The 20,886-nt window shown below is 33.4% G+C and overlaps 2 protein-coding genes across 3 annotated transcripts; both read right to left on the bottom strand.

Annotated features, from left to right (window-relative positions):
• Window positions 1-1,400: 1,400 nt before the first annotated feature.
• On the bottom strand, window positions 1,401-6,236 carry LOC133689875 (uncharacterized). Its single transcript, XM_062109962.1, has 10 exons — window positions 6,028-6,236; window positions 5,008-5,211; window positions 4,634-4,815; window positions 3,940-4,066; window positions 3,681-3,824; window positions 3,406-3,603; window positions 2,981-3,220; window positions 2,075-2,818; window positions 1,851-1,994; window positions 1,401-1,670 (listed from the first exon to the last, which is right to left on the bottom strand). Exons 1-10 carry the CDS (start codon window positions 6,127-6,129, stop codon window positions 1,542-1,544), a joined length of 2,214 nt encoding a protein of 737 aa, XP_061965946.1. The 5' UTR covers window positions 6,130-6,236; the 3' UTR covers window positions 1,401-1,541.
• A 4,406-nt stretch (window positions 6,237-10,642) lies between these two features.
• Window positions 10,643-15,471, bottom strand: LOC133687783 (NADP-dependent glyceraldehyde-3-phosphate dehydrogenase). Of its 2 annotated transcripts, none has more exons than XM_062107104.1 (9): window positions 15,164-15,471; window positions 14,521-14,714; window positions 14,291-14,419; window positions 13,071-13,190; window positions 12,641-12,777; window positions 12,380-12,535; window positions 11,419-11,797; window positions 11,185-11,301; window positions 10,643-11,082 (listed from the first exon to the last, which is right to left on the bottom strand). In XM_062107104.1, exons 1-9 carry the CDS (start codon window positions 15,306-15,308, stop codon window positions 10,969-10,971), a joined length of 1,491 nt encoding a protein of 496 aa, XP_061963088.1. In that variant the 5' UTR covers window positions 15,309-15,471; the 3' UTR covers window positions 10,643-10,968. The 2 variants fall into 2 exon arrangements, with proteins under 2 accessions (XP_061963088.1, XP_061963089.1); XM_062107105.1 differs by having other exon boundaries at window positions 14,521-14,703; window positions 15,164-15,304.
• Window positions 15,472-20,886: the final 5,415 nt, after the last annotated feature.

Below are 20,886 nucleotides of genomic sequence, written 5' to 3'. Positions count from 1 at the left end.
TTCAAAGCTCATAGCCATATCAGTTGCAGAGGAATTTAAGCTACACGCAAGCCATACTAGGTAAGTCCCCGTCTCTCTTTTGGTTAGAATAACAAGAAGAGGCCCTCAGCAAACTCTAAATTTGTTTTTGCAGGGTGTTCGTGTTCTTTTCTTGATTTGGCTCTCTTTAGTTAAGATCTACAAATCAATGTTAGATGAAGTTGTTATTACTTGTTTCTCTTTAGTTTTTTGTTTATGAAAGCACTGGTTTGATATAAGATAGTTTTTTGTTTCGCTTCGGTTTTCTTCTCTCTTAGATTTATGTTCTTCATTGGTTTCATTTCTCTTCATGGATATAAGATAAGTTGTTTAATTTACTTGCTTTTCATTTATGTAAGATAGATTTTTGTTCCTTACCCTGTTTCTACCCAGTTTATATGTCAATCCTTTTTTGTTCCTTGCCTGTGTTTTGCTTGAATCTAGGCTCTATTTCTTGCCTTGTTCATGTTCTTGTTAACAACAGATTGAGATAATCTAATTATCTATGATTATAATCAGTTGATAAGTAGATCCAAGTGGGTTAATCAATGAAAACCAAGTAATAAAACTGATGTGATTGTAGATGCCTAATTAACAAGGAAAAATGCATTATCAATTGTGTATAACACAAATTAGAAAGGTAGGCAGAGAGTGGTGGATGGATGGGTGGATGGATAGAAAAAAAGAAGAATTACAATGATTAAGATTAGCAGCAATAAAAAAAATAAAAAAAATTAAGGTTAATGATAGGAGTAATTAATGGGGAGAGTAAGAGATGGAAAAAAGAGCAGAGACCTCGGTATCAAGCATGACAGCAAAGAGAATGTTGGTGTTTTGTATAGCATGAAATTAATTAATGACAATTATAATATGCATCACTTACGCACTGAGTAAAAGACATTGCTTTGTAATCTTGTTATGTTAGCATTTCTTAAGGGCTATTGTTAACCAATATTTTAACAAAACTATATGCTTGTTTTATTGTTAATTAGGTGAATATAATATGATAAATATAATATGGATTTTTTTTTTTATCAACCCATCTGACCCATAACCTGATCATTATACTAGATTGATTATCAGATCGGGTTTAAAAACTATGCTCCTAAGAACCTCGTTCTTACAATAAAACGCAAATAAAAGCAGAAAATAATATATAAATCGATACAAACATCAAGCAAGTGCAAGGATGAAATAGCAACAAAAAAAAAAAAAGTGATGACAAAAAACCACTGATATAGATAAAGTGTCATCTAGGTTCTGTTTTAGGTTTTTTTTTTTTTTGTAATTGTAATTTTAATGTAATGCTAATTTTGGCTAATGCCAAATGGTCTTCCAAAAAAGAAAAAAACGAATGGTAAAATGTTCGTATCTTTCAGACATAAAAAAGAAAAAAGAAATATATTAATATATGACAATAATAAACAAAAGTGAGTATAAATAACAATGCCCATGTTATCTCTCCCTACTAACACAGTACAGTTAGACTATTTCATTTTGCTGCAGATCATGAACTACAAGAGCTATATCGTAATTACCAACCCATCCTCCTCTTCATTTTGAGTTTTCTGCCTTTTTGTGCTCTTCACATCGGCTCCTCCTTGCAACCGAGTACTGTTCTTGACACCTTCACAATCCTTGCATTTCTTGATCTATGTATCTCAGCAAGAAACAATTAAAACTTTGATTTTCTTTACATGGTAAATTGAAAAGAGAATGCAAGACGTAACTATAGTGACATTATTTTGAGCAATTATATAAAAGAGAAGTGGTTGAAATTGAATATTATGACTAGTTTTGACAAATCATTATTGCTTTTGCTGCCATATTACCTCATCAGGTTGCAGCTTGGCCAACACCTTTTGGATTGCATCGAATGACCTACTCTCATTCTTAGTATAATTGAGCACAGAGGGATTTAGGTTTGTTGGAGGAGCTAGGACTCGCAACTTGCTGATCCGTTCCGTTGCCAGTGTCTAAGAGAAATTCAAAAGACACATGTGAAATCCAAAAAATAACAATTAAGCCTAACTTTTAGTCAATAATACCATTATACCTGCAACAATGGAACACATGCATTCAAGGACACGTAGAATTTGTTCTGACATGCCAACTTGCTTGCTGCTTTTTCTAGAGATATATGTAAATAGTCATATGCAGCCCGTCCCCAAGCATATGAGCCAAAATCATGTAGATTTTCCAGGAATTTGAGCGGCCACCAATATATATATTTGGAAGCGGATGGAAAGAAATATATATTGAACATGTATACAATGGATAGACGAAGGAAGTCCTCAGCTTCCTCTTTTCCACCGACACTCATCAGGTTTAGTTTTTGCAGAAGCAAACTTTCAGGTATCAAAAAGGAACTTTTGATTTCTCCATCATCCTTTTCGTTACTGGCATCTGTTGACTTCTCTTTGATTCTTGCATTTCCATTCACTATTTCAAAGTACTTCCATATAATTTGAGGATCAATATGCCCTCCCAAAATATTCATGTCCACCCTTTTCCCTTCAAAGCTGAGTCCAATGCATTTCTCAATTTCTTTGCCACAAAACTTGAGTGGCTGGCCTGCTACAATAAATGCATCCTTTTCAGAATCATAGCATTCAATAAGAGCTGCTGCCAGATTGCGATTAATGGGGCATCTAGGAATATCAAGGAAGGCAGAGAAGATTGAATTTTCAATTATGCTTCTCTTCTTCCCCTTTAAGTTTGAAAGAAACTCATACATTTTCCGCTGACTGCACCTCGTGTCCATGGCTTGTTTTCCCTCAAACTTAAGTTCTCGTTTACCCTGCAAAAAGAAAAGGAAAAACTTTATTAAACAAGAATATCAGCAACAAAGAACTGCTCCAGTAAATCATGAGGCAAGAGAAATCTCATTACAAAATACAATCAACCAAGAGGCGAAGAAGGCAACATCAATTGGAATACTAAGCATCTGGTCTTTTCTTACCCTTTCTCTACTTCTCACACGCTCCCTTAGGAAATGTACACCTTCCTTTTGACTTTTCTTCTCTTTGAAAACCTTCTTTTTGGCCTTCTTGCCTTCCTCACTATGGTACTCTTGAAAACCCTGCTCTTTACAACCTTCTTCTCTATTGATTTTCTCCTTTCTGTCTTCCTTGATATTCTCCTCTCCAAAAACCTGCTTTTCGCTGCCTTCTTCTCCATCATTCTTCTCCTTCACAACTGGCTGTGAAGCAAATGTATTGTAAATCCAACTGGACTGTAAAACTCAAATGCCTTGCTTCACACTTATAAAGTAATTTAACAGAAAAATCACGCAGCCAGAAAAACTCTTCCCAGCAACTATGACAATGGTCACGTTACAAAATTTAGATTTACAAAGAAGCAAGGAAAAAATTGTGGAACGCTAACCTTCTGCTTCGTTTTGACCCCTTTTCTACTTCTCTTCTGTTTCATAAACTCCCTTAGGAAAATCTCACCTTCCTCTTTAAGTGTCTTCTCTTTGAAATCCTTTTCTTTGATCTTTCTGCTTTCCTCTCTATTCCCCTCCTTCTCAAAAACCTGGTATCCACAGCCTTCTCCTCTATCACTGTTATCCTTGACAACTAGCTGCAAGGAGAATGTATTGTGAATCCTACTGATTAAAGTGATCCTATTTTCATGTGAAATGAGATAAATACAACAACCTCAGTATGACTTCCTGAATCCTGCAGCTTGCCCCTAATATGTGTCTGGCCACAATAATTTGCCTGAGGCATGTAGGGAGCAAGCTTTGATCCACAATTTTCAAATATTCTCTCTCCAAGCTTTTGTGCAATAGGCAAAACATCCTGGTGAAAAAAGAAGAAAAAAATACCTGATCATTTAATAATAAAGCATCTATACGAGTTTGACAGGAAAAAAGAAAAAAAAAAGAAGAAAAAGAAAAGTTGATTATATATTCACCTGGTTTCTGTTTCTTATACAGTCCAAAAGGAGGTTGACAATCTCCAATGGGATCTCTTTAATTTCGTCCAAGATTATAATCATAATTAGCCCCATAGATGAATATACAATGTCAGGATGGTGTTCCCTAAAAAATGTGCACATTCAGTTTAACAATTATAATCCATGCTATGAAAAAGAAATGCATTATACACTTGTGAGTTACAATCTTTTCCATGAAACACTCAGATTTATTGGCATACTATCATACTTAAATAAAATCAAGCACATGCAACTGATACATTATTTCCCATAGAAGGGGGAAGAACTCATTGATACTTTTGGAAATCTGCATATCTGCCTTTTTTGGTTCAGCAAGCATAGTACAACTGAAAGACGGACCAGAAGGTTTATAATAAAGGATACAATTCTTAAGTAACAGAAGCATGAAGAGTGACCAAAAAAAAGCATTGCAATATGAATCATTGCCAACAAGCTATGCTTCATGAGTGGATTACTTAGTGTGTTCCAAAAACAGATGGAAAAAAAAATAGCATTCGAGTCCTAATTATTTAAAACCAACTATATGTGGCAAAATATTAAAGATCGAAGACCACCTGAACAAAAGCTGAAAAAGTAACAAAACTAATTTACTCGAGAATTAGCTGAGACAAGTTGACTGAAAAAGAAAAAATTTGCACTCGGTCAATCTCACCTTATATTTGTCAAAAAATGTTTAAACATCTCCATGATCAAGGAATAACATTGAAGATCCACCATCAAAACGCATGATCTGACATTTGCAAACTTTTCTAGAATCAAAACCCTTTTATGGTATGAAGGGCTTGAGGTGTCAGATATATTTTCAAATGAAGCTACAATCAGCTGTAAAATTTCCTGTAAAACAATCCAATGTTAGATAAAACACGTAAAAGCAAGATACACATACACAAGACTATGAAAATTGAAAACACAGTCAGTCTAAAGTATCTTGGCGTACACACATGACTATGCAATTACAATCATGCACCAAATAAATTCTTAGTCCCTTTGGAAATAGAAACATGAGACACATAAAGGGGTAGGTACCTTCATTTGTTCATCATCATATGAAAAAGTTTGTGCTGTTATTATTAAAATATGATTGAAGCATGATGCAACAGAAACTTTCACATCCACATCCGAATGATTCAAAAGTTCTTTGGCCATAAGTGCCTTCATTGCAAGCTCTACTGCCCTTTGCATTGACTTGGAAGGAGACTGATTCACTCTCTTTAAACAAGCCTCAAGTTTCTAAGAAAAAGGAAAAGAAAACAAAAGGAAAATGAATGAGACAATGCATTTGCATCTGCATTTAAACAGAGAGAGACAAGAAGAACTGAGCTTAACAGATAGTAAATAGAGGGTAATAGATAAAACACTCCAACCGACATCTTCACCTCGGAGGTTGAGACATTTAACTTTTAAGTATTGTGTGACATTTCCCAGTACAAGTCGGATAATCAACAAGATTACTAGGAACCTCAGGTTGATCAAAATTATTGACAGTCAAATAACCAAAAGAAGTCCAAAACGCATTCTAGATTGCATTCAAACTGATTATTGGCATAACCACAGCAGGACAAACTTCAACCAATTCCATTTCAAGAACTTTATTTTACTTCAAGTTGGACTCAAAACCCAAAATTAAAGTGTACATGCAACATCAACCTCGGAACACCCTTGTAACTTTAAAAGAAATGCAGTGCAAAATTGGAAAAGAAAATTTTATAATATCAACCAAACCAAAGCTTACAAGAAGATGCACCCGCACATTGAAGTCGAACCAAATTAATCTGATATAGTCACACCCAAGTTTCATTAAACAAACTTAAAAAAAAAAAAAAAACACCTCCTAAAAAAGAGCAGACTCTAGCCGATTCAAGAAGTTGTAATTTATTTCCCACCCACATAAAAAAATGTTGGCAGAAACAGAAAATTTAATTTAATAAAAAAGCTCAATTACTTAGAAAACAGAAACCCTAAAACACACCCTTTATTATTCCAAAAAAAAAAAATTACAGTAGAGAAAGAGTAAAGTGGAGAGATGATAAAAGAAAAAATAATTACCTCAAGCAAAAGAACGAGTTGTGAAACGGAAGATGGAGATGAAAGAAGTGCATATCCAGCCAACTTGATTTCATCTTCCAGCTCTTTTTCCTCTCTTTCCATTTCTCCTATCGCCTTTTCTGATTGCCTAGAAAAGGGTTACTGAAAGAAAACAAGAGAAGAAAGATAAAGAAACAGTGCCTGTAATAATAAAGCTTCTTTATAGTTTAAAGAAGCGTTGTACGGTGGCTTGTTAAGCGGATTATTTATAAAAAAAAAAATTGTTCGCGAAGAAGCACGTTGTGTTGTTGGAAAATCAATAACCCCGAAACCAATTCCATAATCTCTAACAATCCTAAATTTTAAAACCCTAATTTTTTACATTCAAACTTCAATTTCATAAACTCTGAACTTAAATCCATGAGTGTAATCCAAAACTCAAAATCAATATTTCAACATGGTGGTGAAAAAAGCAAAGGAAGTAGGAGAAAGTCCAATAAAAAATCTAATTATTAATGTTGTTTTTATTTGTTAATTATAATTGTGATATTTTAACATTGAATTTTTTGTAATTATAATGGTAATTTGTATGATATTTTTTTTTTGTAATAAAACAATGTGTCTTTTTTAACATGTAAATATCTTATTTGAAATTATAAAAAACATGTTTGTGATTTTCACATGTTCAATTGTAAATTAAAAATTTTAAATTCTATTTATCCAAAATAATTATGAAAATTCATAAAATATAAGACAATATTAAAATCAATTTAATAACTGGCCAAAATAACTTTACAAAAGTAATAAAAAAAACTTCATAACTAAAGAAAATAACACAATATAAATGTTCTCTCAACAAATATATGAGTCTATCTATATTTACGATGACGAGTAGTTGGGTCAGTTTTATCAATAGCATGGCTTACACTTGTCTATGTGGTCTTATCCTTTGAGACAACATCATTAAGATTTAATATCTCTCTTAACAACTAAAGTATAATGTGACATGTCTTGAGCCAAAAAAATACATAATAATAAGCAAGTTCATCATTATCTTCAAAATCATGAAGATTTACCATGATATGTCAATCATCATATAACAAAAAACCAACCTAATACTAAGCAAATACATTTATTAATTCATAAGTAAAACATTTTGGTTATAACATATTACATATAAAAAGTAACATATGCCTATAATATTTTGAATCCAACATACATGTGGCTCATACTCCATCTTCTCGTGTGGAGAAATATGAGCTAAGTTTGATGCAATGACTCAACGTGTTATACCCAAGTACTAGTTTATGTATTTCTCCTTGAAAATTACAAAATACACCTCTCTAAAAATCACATCTCTTTATCCTTTCTACATTGATATGTACTGTATATGATGGATCATCCAATTATAATCAATGTACATACCCGAACGACTAATGATATGCAATTTATCACTGATATCTATGTCATATGGAATGTATTGCTAGAAGTTAAATTGTCTTATCACACAATTCAAGCAATAAATCTCAACAAGCTCAAAAAATATAAGGAGAACCATTATTATTCATAAGTCATTGGTCATTATACATATAACATGAGCAACTAACAGATCATCTTCTAAATAAGGATTCCACACAACCTATTTCAACATCAACAATGCAATTTATCCAAACATTATCCATCATAAAAAAAATGCAATTATTTCCTGAAATTTCTCAACATCAACAATGCAACTAATAGATCATCTACTGGATAAGAATTCCACACAACCCATTTCAACATCAACAATGCAATTTATTGTCATATTTTTCAACATCAATAATGCAATTTATCCTAACATTTTTAAATATAAACAATGCAGTTCTCAAAATTTTCCAACTTCAATAATGCAATTTATCCCAAATAATTTCCAACATCAACTAATTTTAACATCAACATTGCAATTTAATATAACATACTTGGTTAGACTAATGTTTATCTAACTCATTATGATAAAATAACAAAACATGTGTTGGATTATTTTCAAAGTACCTACTATCACACCATTTGTTAATAAAGAACCAATCAACTTATTAAATAATGTTAAAATAAAAATTATTCTTAGTTTAAAGATTGCATTATTAACAACATATTACTTGTATGCTAATGGAAGTCGTAGCTCTACCTCCAAAACCTGAACAAACATATCAGGTTTCGACTTAATTCGGGGGACACTCCAAGTGGAGATGTTGGCATGACCATAGTTATATAAGGGGAAACAATGATTAGTAATCAACTCAAATATTGCTTGAAAAATACTAATACAAAAACCTTGTACATCGTTTAACTTGTAAAAATAGCAAACATCATCCAACTTGCTTTGTTTTTTCCAAGCTTACTTGATGTAGTTGCATATACAAATATAAAAGGATGTCTAAGCCCCAACCATACGGTGGAATGAAGTCGAAGTCATTCAACAATGGTAGGTATAACAATGGCACACACATTCCGCTGAAGTCCATGAAAAGTTTGTTGTTAAATATATGAAGTATGTATACTCTAACATACCTACACAACAAAAAAAAACTTAAAATCCATATTAGATCAATTAATATATTAATTGCACTATTAGTCTGTATTAACATACCATCATAGGATCTTGTCATCAACATGAACAAGTAATTTAGAGAAATTATCCTAAAGTCATCTCATATATAAAGTATTTCCCTAGAACATCTTAGGAGGGGGTGCTCATCTGAATGCACGCTCATATAAAACAACCTTATTTTAAATATCCATAACAATAAGTTCTTGACCATCTATAAGCAAACCAGGTAGAAAAACAACACCCTACAATATAAGTGTCCTCTTACCTACTCGAAGATGGAATGTATGAGTCTCTCATCTCCATCTTTTAATAAGTGCATTGAGCAAGTCATAATCCATGTTGATACATTTTAAACAGGAAATGCAATAAAAACTCATTTGCATAATGAGTGGGATCACAAAATCTAGAAACGATATCAACTTATGGAATTAAAAATACATCTTACCTAAAACCAAAAAACCAAAAAAAAATATTAAATGTATTAACATGATTTATAGGATATATGGTGAATATTTTATTATAATTAACATAATATTTTTATTTTTTATGATATAAAAACAAACTAACATTCTTATTCTATATGATTTTTTATTTATGCAACTTCTACAATCTAGAAGGGTCAACCGAATCGAGATTCATGTTCTGAGAAATTTTACATCTACATGCATATGAGAAAGCAACTCGTGTATGTTATATTCTAACCAAGTGTACCTATAAAACAAATATTTTTTAACATCACCATAATAAAATACAAAATAAGATTTGATACATCACATCACATTTGAAACAATAATAAATAAAAACGTAGCATGTTAACTTTGTAATAATTAGATGCATATGTTGTCTATATTCATATGTTTTTTTTATTATTATGCCCTATTTGACTACATATTCCATATCTATATTGGGAATGCCTTTTTTTTTGTGTTCATCTAGTTATACAACCTGATTGATTTATGGTTTGAATTATGTATCAGTTATATCTTCATTAGTTTTAATTGAGTTATTATTTAAAAAAAGTAACGAAATCAAGTAATATATTTTATATTATTGCTTCCAAAAATTAATCATAATTTAAAAATTTAAATTGGAAGTGCATCTAGAATTTTCATATTTATTTTAGAATATTGTTTTTGAAGATTATTCAATAAGCTCTTGTATAAATATTTAATTATGTTGAATAGATGTGTTTAGGTGGATAGATGTATGAAAATGTTTATGAATATATTTTTATTCAATGGTGGATAGATGTGTGAAAATGTTTATGAATAGATTTGCATTGGCATGTTTAGATTCATCAATTTATGCAACAAATAATGATATAATTTATCTTATTAATTTCAAAAGTTGAGAACAATTCAGAATTTAAATGGAATACGCATTGAGAATTTATATTTTCTTTTAAAGGGTTGCAGAAATCTTTACCGGAAGAGAACCATTCAAGAAATAAAGGTTTGTGCTTGCTGTTGTTAGATTGGCATCCCATGCATGTATGCATGGCGTGATTTTTTCTTGTGATTTTAACGATCAAGTAATATTCTCGAACCAGTTTATATCGACTCCATCTTTCTGGTTCGATCGAAGGCTTAGACTAATCCTCAAGGTTGTAATGTGGCATTAAACAATGAGGAACAAGCAGGGAATCGTAATTCGGATGCTTTCATCTGCATCATGTGATTTATTAAAAATTCCTTGCAGCCGCAGTTCCCTTGCCTCTCTTTGCTTTTACTCTTCAGATTCTACTTCTAATGGAGGATCCTGAAGAGCTTGAAGAAACAAAAAATGTCTAAAGGATCCGGCCAAACATGAGGAAGACCAGGTGGAGAACAAAATGATCAACACAAGCATCTTCATTCGGGAGACGAGTAGGCTAACGGGCTCCCGAACAACAAACATTCTTCTCAATTCCAGGCAGCTTACAAGGCCAACCTTATGCGCTTGTTTCAGCTTAATTAGCAGCTTGTGTTCATGTTCACAACAGAACACTGTTCCTCTCAATCGCTTCACAATGAGTTCAGAAATTAACAAGCTAGTGCAAACCAGTTCATATGCAATTGTTAAACACTACCATGCTTCAAATAAATATGATAGCAACAAATACAACTCTCATTCGTCTATTTATCAAGTCTCGTTGAAACATTTTCAGCGAAATCGGAAAGTAGGAGCACAGTGATAGAGCCCACGTTTTACAACAGCCGCACAACGACTAGCAATCTGGCAGCACACAATTGTGCAGTTGATTTATGCATCTTTATTCCGCGTCATGCTCTTAGATGTGAATTAATAAGGATGTAGTAGAAAAAGATAACTCTTCCTCGAATATTACTAATCAGCTAAGGATGTAGTAGTGATTATTGGTTCCCTTGTAGATAACACTAACCCATGGTGTAAGAAGGGCTTGGTAAGTTGATAACTGTGGTCTTGACTTTGGTCATCATGTTAATGCTATTGGTGATGCCTTGTGATCCAATACCGCTATCCTTCAAACCCTGTCAACAATGCAGTTGTTAGTCCTCAGGGTAATGCCACGAAGCAAAATCTAAGTAATTAAGTAACATAATCTGTAGCATTTTCAGAAAATTTTGGTTCACCTGGAAAGGGAAATGATCTGGTCCACGAGCTGGTGCCGAGTTGATCTGAACTGTCCCAGTTTCCATTGCATCGCTGATCAACATGGCTCTGTTGATGTCCTTTGTAAATACGCAACCCTGTGAATCGGAAACAAGCATTGATATCAAATATGGAGAGGGTGGTGGAAGTTAATCCAATTGAGAGGCTTCAGCTTTAACTCAAACAGAAATGTTGTGAACGAAGATGAGCTATACCTGGAGTCCGAAATTGCTAGCATTGCAATGGTGAATTCCTTCTTCCACAGAATTGATCCTTACTACTGGCAAAATTGGTCCAAATGGTTCTTCCCATGCAATCCTCATATCAGGCCTCACATTATCTAACAACAAGGGCCAGATGAGGTTACCCTCTCTCTTGTACTGCTGGCAGAAAGTTGCTCCCTTTTCTTTGGCGTCCATTACCAGTCCTTCGATGAAATTGGCCGATGACTCTGTGACTACAGGGGTGATATCACAGTCATTCTCTGGTGGCCCAACTCTTAATTTTGCAACTCTTGCTTTCACCTTTTCAACCAGAGCATCAGCAACGGATTCCATCACCAAGACAACCTTAATTGCAGTGCATCTTTGACCACTGTTATATATGTGGCAGAAAAGATATACACATTATATTTAATAACAAAACAAGGATGGAGACAGAAACAGATAGATTACTTAAGATGGCCTACTAAAGTGTGGTTTGAGTTGTGTTAATTATATCTAGATCACATGTAAATCAACATGTCATATAATAAGATGTCTATGTAATGTGTTCATAGCAAAATGAAGGAAATGATTTCATTGGCCAGAGTCCAGAAACTGGCTTCAAATATAGTGAAATTCTAGCCACCGTTATTGCATTGTGTTCCTTCAAAAAATTGGCAGTGAAGTTATCTCAACGAATTCTCACCAACATCTTTGATATGCTTCCAGTTTATCCTCGTTAAAGAAAATAATTAGCATGATTTATATGTATCTATCTATCTCTAGCCAGCCTATTGACACAGAAATTTCCTCATCAAATGTAGATAGAAGATATTTTCACTATCTTAGAGAAGTGTAACACATCGACACACACATCCATTTTTGGCTTTACGAAACAAAATGACAATATCTACATTTTCATCATCCCCATGCTAAATGCAACCTTAATGAGATTTATAGAAAATTCTCATGCCTGTAAGAAAAGCCTCCTTTTATTATGTTTGCTGCTACCAAATCTAGGTCAGCATCTTCAAGCACTATGCAGGCATCTTTTCCTCCCAATTCCATCTGAAGAGGAATCATGCCTGCCTTCTTTGAAATTGCGATGCCCGTGTCTCCACCAGTGAAGCTGAGGAAAAATAATGCAACTTGGGATTTACACACCACGTTATGCATCAAACAAGTACAAGGAAGGAGCTAATGAAGTTTCAGAAGAAGATAAATGAAAGATTACCTTATACAGTTCACACCAGGATGCATAGTAAGAAAGTCACCAATCTCAGACCCTTTCCCGGTGACACAGCTGATTAGGCCTTTGGGAAAACCAGCCAAGTGAAAACAGTGTACCATATGCAGGCAAGAGACAGCACCCTGAAAGAAAACTCAAAGGTGAGACTAAGAGGATCAACCCTTCCTCTATGATTAAAATAAGAGGAAATATTAGATGCATATTTGCTTTACTTTTCCGGTGTTTGAAAAGAGTTTATGTTTTATGTCCTTATGTAAAACCCTCTAAAAAAGCAGGTCCTCCAAATGCGTACAATTGAATCATTATTTTTAGGCACAACCTCAAGTCAACCAACATAAGGATCCTTAAATTTTCGATACATTGCCCATTGATGGAAAACATTATAATGAGTAAGATAAAGGAGACATTCATGTACCTGAGTTGGAGGCTTGAGCACGAGGGAGTTTCCAGCAATCAATGCAGGACCAATCTTTGAGACAGCTAAGTTGACAGGATAGTTAAAGGGTGGAATGGCTAGAACCACTCCGAGGGGAATCTGTGATTTTAGTGTTATCGAATTAGCTAACCAATATGAATAAGTTTGAAGACAAATATACTAGTGAAAGTTATGAAAAGACTTCTTTCACGCATATACTCTTCAGGAAAAAAGTTTCTTACTGGTCATGAAAAGAAAGTTGGATTGCTATATATGGATCCGGAATGGGGCATCATACATTGGTTATAACACATCCAACAGCAATGAATTTAAAAATATTGATACCATCTGGTTCCCTGTCCTTCGTGTATCTCATTTAACTATGCCGTGGAAAGTTATTTTAAGAATTCTAATTATTATCTACTATTTTCATTCATTTCCATGAAAAATGATTGAATGGATGGAGAGTGAACTACAACAGTCAACAGCTGCCCCCTTCACCTTCAGCCTATCATGATGCCATTGGTTAATCTATATCGAAGTAGAATCTGAAGAAGTTTATTAGGTATATAGAATAGGATAATCGATAGAACCTTAAGAGTCGATAATGCTAGTGGTGACAGATAAATCAATGATGACAGAGTAATAAAATGAAAAAAGACACAGAAAACTAGCATTAGCAGCAAGAGAACAAAGACAAACAATATTTTAGTGAAGAAAAAAACAATGAGAACCATATCTGTTACAACTTTTAGAATACAGTTCCAAACTATTGGCTTTTAGTTAATTTCTCCCACCCATTATCTCTTTAATGTAACAGTAGCAGACAAATGACACCAATATCTATCTAAACGAACTCCCTAACTGTGGCTACTCCCAAATACATATGGATTGATCCATCAGGTTCTAATTCCGGTGAGTAATGTTGTGTTCATGCAGATATTCTTACATCATAATCATTTATGACAATTTCTGTTCCTAATTACACTTGAACTCTTCTTCACCTTATAAGATTTTAATCAAAATGTTAGTTATGTTGACATCATCAAACAAACTTTTCCCCTGCATTTTCTGTTCACCAATGATATAAATACTATTAAAAGATATGGGAGTCAACTTTCTTTTACCTTTTCTTGGTCCTTATATACTCATCCTCACAAGTAATAATCATAAATTATACAGGTAGTAAGAAAAGAAGATATGTGAGCTGAGAATTATACCTTAGAAGTCAGGCAGTACTTGGTTCTGTCATTCCCAGGAAAACTGTCAGAGACCAAGAATTTTCCCTCTCCTAGAATTCTAACCCCTTCTTCAGCAGTGTAGGAAATAAGATCTCCTGACCTCACAACCTTCAACGAATCAAATAAGAAAATCAGATAAATCATTCCCTTCTATCATTAATTTGCATGGTCAAGTTCAAATGTGAAAATGGAGAAAACTAATTATATACCTCAGTTACTGAATCTTTAGCTGGTTTTGCAATTTCTTTTATCAAGCACTCAGCAATTGGGGCTTTGTGCTCTTTCAGGATAGCAGCTGCCTTGTGAAGAAGCTCTGCTCTCTTCCATAGTGGAGTTTTAGCCCATGCTTTTTGTGCGCTTTTGGCTGATTCCATCACTTTGTTAACCTCTTCCTGTGTACAAGCTGTTTCAGAACCATAACAAATTTTATACGTAAACTAAATTTTTCAGGTGGATCAGGAAAAAAAAAATTATGCAGTTCTCCCCTCTCCCCATCATTTCAAACTATGCCAAAAGAAAAATCAACACTCCCAAGATCAAATTTCCTAATTCTTAACTATACATCTCTTGCTTGAACAAGTTTCTTACATATATAAAATTGATTTTTTTTTTTCATACTCTCAGTTCATAAATAGAGGTAATTGCATGAATATAAAACATGCTTCATCATTAAGGAATCTCTCTATCCCCAAATAATTATTAGGCATGACTACGGTGGAGTAGTGTCATTCATGCACATTCTTTCAAGCACTAAGGAATTACTCCTGGGAACATTTCTCAAAAAAAGAACTGATCATGCATATTGTCCAAAGAACAGCGAAATGGGAGTGATCTAAATCTAATCAACTATACCTTGAACCTTGTACTGAGTCTTTCTTGTAGTTGGGTTGACAATAGCTACAGTTTTGCCAGAAGAAGACTTCTTCCATTCTCCATCAGAGTAGTACTTGTACACATCACCATCCAATATTTCAGAAAACATTCCAGTCCCGGCCATTATTTTTTACTCCAACAACCACAACCACAACAACAACAAAAAAATGAAAGTATAGTAGCTGGTAACTAATCCAGCTCCAGTCTCTTCCTCTGCAGAAAGAGCGATGAAGGTAAGAGAGTGATGAATGTGTGGCTTGGTTTTGACGGTGTACATATAAGAAGGGCAGCCACGTTTTGGCATGGTAGCTACTCGATACAAAAGAGGTTGATTAGATGGTTCAAAGAGTGCCATGTGGGCATTTAATTTACAACTTTGCCATTACTATGACAATTTCTGTTTTCAGTGTTGAAATTTTTTATCTGCGAAGAAAATTAATAAAAAATTTCTTACTTGGCATATGGATGCCCTAAATATTAATAAAATAAAATTTATTTATTATTATTTGTAAGGAAAATGTCTTTATCACGAAAACCATAACACGAACATATCAAAAAGAAAAATTCAGAGTCGTTTTTGCAATAGATTGAGTTGGTTAGTAGTCATGCAACATGGCATAATCCAAAACAAGCTATGTCACCGCGGGTTGAATAAAAAAAATTGAGTTAAAACAAATAATGTTCATGTGATATAATCATGTTTTAAAGAAAAAAAATCTAAATTTGAATGAAAAAAAAATGATGAAAAAAAACTAAGAAAACAATGATAATTCATGTTAATTTATTAAGCTCGTGACCCAATTTATTTGCGTAGAAGTAATAAATTTTAAAAATCTTAAAAGTCAATATTCAACTAATAAAATATTGAAAGATGAAAGTGAAAGAAAAAAATTCAGAAATATAAAACAATAAAAAATAGCCTCTTAAAATTAGGCAACTTTAACATCAGCATTGATGTAACATCCCTCTTCAGCTTTTTGAATGCATGTTGGCATCCATTAGACCAATCTCACTTCCAATTCTTCTTCAACAAGTCAGAAAAAGAGGCGGTCACTTTGCTATAAATCGACGATAGTGCCAATCCTAAAAAGGATTGTAAATCAAACACCGTCATAGGAGTTGCCCATTCCAATATAGCTTGTATCTTTTTCGGATTCATCCTAACTTAGTCCATACTTACCATATGTCCTAGGAACATAATTTCAGCACTTGCGAACTCATATTTTTCCTTATTAATGAACAACTCATGCTCCCTTAGTCGAGATAGAACCTTAGATAGATGCACCACATAATCATCTATGCTTCTACTAAACACTACAATGTCATCTAAATACACGACAACAAAGTCATCCAGAAACTCATCTAGCACATCGTTCATCAAGTTACAAAACGTAGCTAGAGCATTGGTTAAGCCAAATGGCATAAAAAAAATGCATATGATTCATACATTATCACACAAGTCATCTTATGCTCATCCTCCTCGGCAATTCTAACTTGCCAATAATCAGACATCAAATCCAGTTTCATGAATATAGAAGCCTTACTCAGTTTTCCATCAAGTCCTGTACCAGCGGCACCAGATACTTGTTCGTTATCATCACCTTGTTTAGTGCACGATAATCTACACACATTCGAAGACTGCCATCAACCTTCTTTTGAAATAAGACAGGAGCACCATACGGAGCTTTAAACAACTGAACAAACCCGATGTCTATTAATTCCTCTAGTTGTCTTCTCAATTCATCAAAATCTCTAAGAGACATACGATATGGGGGTTGCGACGGTGGTGTCGCCCCAAGCACAAGGTCAATTCAGTGATCAACAACCCTTCTTGATGGAGGCTTCTTTGGCAAATCAGGTGGTATAACATCTTCATACTCCTTCAATACTCTAGAAATGACATTCGACACTTGTATACTATGTCCAAAATCCTCACCTATTGCTATTGCCAGAAATACTTTGATGCCCTCTTGTCAATCAAAAGCTTGAATCTACCCCTACCAAGCTTATTTTTCTTACTTTTTCCAACCCTCTTATCCTTGGTTTTAAATCTCAAAGGGACAAGAATAGTCTCATCTCTTGTCATTGTCTTAAAATCAACCAAACTATCTGCGACAACAATATCAGAAGACAAGTCTTTAACTTTCTACCTTTGCAATTCAGCTTGAGCCCAAGATTACAAACCTAACATAAATTTGAATAACCTATCTTCTTCAAATATGTTCTTTATGTCCAAGATCAAAGAACTAAATTCTTTGATGTAATCCCTCAACGATCGGTCTTGCTTTAGCTTATTCAAATCCTTTCTCATTAGCCAAGATAAGTTCTTCGGTAAGAATTGTTCCTTCAATTCTTGTTTCAAATGATCCAAAATCTCAATCCTTATGTTTAGATCTTTTTTTATCCAAGTTCTTCACCACAACTTCACATCACCTGACAAGTACATTGTTGTGATGTTCACTTGTTCATCAGCCCCAATTTTCACCACATCAAAGTATTGTTCCATGTCCTCAAGGAAATTTTCCAATTCCTTCGAACTTCTTGTACCACCAAATGACTTTGGCTCTGGCAATTTTGATTTGGACGAGCCACCACCCCAGGGATGTTTACTATTGCCTTTTTTAGAACAACAATCTCATCTTCAAGAACTTGCATTTTACAACTTACATTAGCTGCAAGATCCACATACTGCCTAGCAGCCCTTTCTATCATTTTTATTACGTACACAAGCCTTTCATTTATAGATTGGTCTTTGTTTTCAGCCATGAGACCCAGAACATTTTTTAGATGAGTGAGGCTCTCTTGAATTGTCTCCATACCTAATGGCATTAATCCTCAAGCCAATAATTTTCTCAAAAAGAACGGACCGTGCTCTAATACCACTAGACACAAGGATAAATTTCTCGACACAATCTTACTCTAAACGTAGCAATCTAGTCTCACACTAGACTCAACCCACCTCACAATTTCAACTCGTGTTTAGCCTATATACTAAGGTGTTTCACACACTTAAAACATTTTCCCCAAAATCTTTCAAGTAATAGACAAATAGCAACAACACAAGTATCATAAATCAAAATCATAAACACAATTTATAGGAAAAGGCTCTCAACCTTTATTAATACCAAAACAAAGGACACACAAAACTATTTGTGTGTGCCATGCACAATTCTCCTATATGCTATGTAATTTTGGCCTTCTTTTATTACAAAAAAATACAGAAGTTACATAGAAAACTGCCCCTTAGACAAGTCTATCCAAATTGGACAGTTTGGCTAAAAACAATAACTGCAAAAAATTATCTTCAACTACCCACCACCCATGTTGTAACTTCTCTTGGTTTGTCACCTCATGGACCATCAAGCCAGTCAGCTAAACCCTTTCTGCCAGCTTAGTTGTATTTCTGCACATCTTGGACAACCCTCTATCCAAGTTTGAAGTTGTGTTGAATATGCACCCAATGTTCGCACACACCTGTTATGTATTGCTGCTGAATCTACCTCTACCTACACATGTTGCTACTACCTATGCATGTTGTCGAGATCCCAACAATGTTCTCGATAGCACGCCTTCGCGCATCAATTTAACAAAAGAGCTCAAATGTTAAAAAATAACAAATAAATTTTTTTTAATAAAGGATAAAATTAAAAACAAATGAGAAGTTTACAAAAGAGACAAGAAGAAAAATGAAGAAAAAAATCGGGACCAAATTTGAAAAAAAAATATTGAAGGATAAAATTGAAAATAAATCAAAAACTCACAAAAGAGCCAAGGATAAAAATTATAAATCAAAAAAATGAAGATTGATACTCAAATATCCCCATCTAAAAAGACTACCTTGAATTTTAAATAACAAACATGAATTTCGAGGGAGGGGAGAGGAAAGAAGAAGAAAGAAATGGCCGTTAGAGCCAAACTCGATGGCCTTTGACCACACACGTCACTTATCTAAGGAGGCGACGTTAAGATAATTCAAACACTGCTGCAGAAGGCGACGTTTGACAACTGAAGAGCCCCGCACGCGTTGCCCTAAAGGCATGAGGGCTATCCACACGACAACAATTTTTTTTAATAATTTTTGTATATACTAAATTATACAATTGCCCTTAAGCCAATCCTATAATTTAAAAAGTACATGAGTATAAATACAAAAAAACTCTTGAATGTAAGGCATTTAAAATCATCTCTCAAGGGCGTGTGAGTCATTTAATTGTTCATTAAAAACAAAAAAAAATAAAAATATCTCTTAACATTATCTTTAAAAGAAATGAGTCTACTGTACAAGAGTTTTTTCATTGTATATTATTAAACAAAAGAAAATAATTGCCCCCTTTTAAATTTTAGAATGACAAATAAACCATTATAAAAGTCCTAAATTACTCCCAATAAATTGGTTTTTTAATGGCAAAATAGATATTTCACAAAAAAATAAAAAGGCGCCTATTCCCATCCTTTTCATTTTGGTTCCCTCCTTTCATTATCATCTTTCCCTAGCAAATTAGCCTAAATTAGCCTACCATTGATGAGATATTGATCAATGGTAAATTTTGCTGTAAATAAACAAATCGTGCGGAATTTCCATCTCCATATCATCACAGATCTTCACAAATTGTTAACTTCTTTACTTTTATATATTAATGTGTTCCTTTAAGACAGGATGCATGGTGCTGGAGATGACTTTGTATCATTAAATTAAAAAAAAAAATTCTCCTAAAAAAGTTATTGTTCACTCATATTACTATTTATTATAATAATGTAATTATAAAATTATCAGTGAAAAAATAAAAAAGAATTAGATATTGAATAAAATAGTTTTTTTACCATGACACAATTATTTTTTACAAATTATATTGGCAATTTCATCTTTTTTGTATAGTAAAAAAAAATTAATTTAACCATAGAATAAAATAATCTAATTACTACTACTTAGGGATATTTTTGTGTTTTTAATTTTGTTTTTGAAATAGTGTAATTATTTTGACGTTTTTGAAGACAAAACTAATAAAACTATCACTCAATGATTTTTTTATTATTTTACATTGGTTATAAGTTTCAATGGTACTAGGAGCATTGTTGTAAATTAAATTTATTAAATATAAATAAAAAAAGAACATGTTATTATTTCCTCGTTCTTAACCTTTTAATTATTATTTTTTTTATTTTTAATAAGCTATGAAATTACATCCATTTTTAAGCCAAGTCGGTTTTTATAACTATATCCGTAACTTAAGCACTCCGTTCGAAAACAAAACATCAATTTCTTTTTTTTAATAAGAAAACTGATCTTACTATGCTTCTAGAAAAAAAAAAAAAAAAAGCTTCAGTTTAGCAAATAGCTGCTGCATAGTTTCCTTGATCCAAGATATTTTTGAAATTGGAAAGAAAAAAGGAGTGAAAACAAAGACAGTAGCTTGAGTCCAGACCAGAAAATTAAGGAAGGTTAGTTGAAGCCTGCATGGTATGGGGTGTCAAAGAACCATCTCAACCCACTAGCTTAAGTTATTAAGTAAGGTTTCAAGATATGATTTATATTATTCTCTAACACACCCCCTCAAGTAAAAGCCATTTGGACTTAAAACTTGCACAAGCTCATTTTACCTTGTGCTTAATTTTTATCAAATAAATGAGGATGGTGAGATTCGAACTCGTGACCGCTTGGTCATTAAGGCTCTGATACCATGTCAAAGAACCATCTCAACCCA

Source organism: Populus nigra, chromosome 3, assembly GCF_951802175.1.
Source record: "Populus nigra chromosome 3, ddPopNigr1.1, whole genome shotgun sequence".
NCBI classification, from domain to species: Eukaryota; Viridiplantae; Streptophyta; class Magnoliopsida; order Malpighiales; family Salicaceae; genus Populus; species Populus nigra.
Note: the sequence above shows the minus strand (reverse complement) of the source record. Positions and strands in the feature narration are given on the sequence as shown.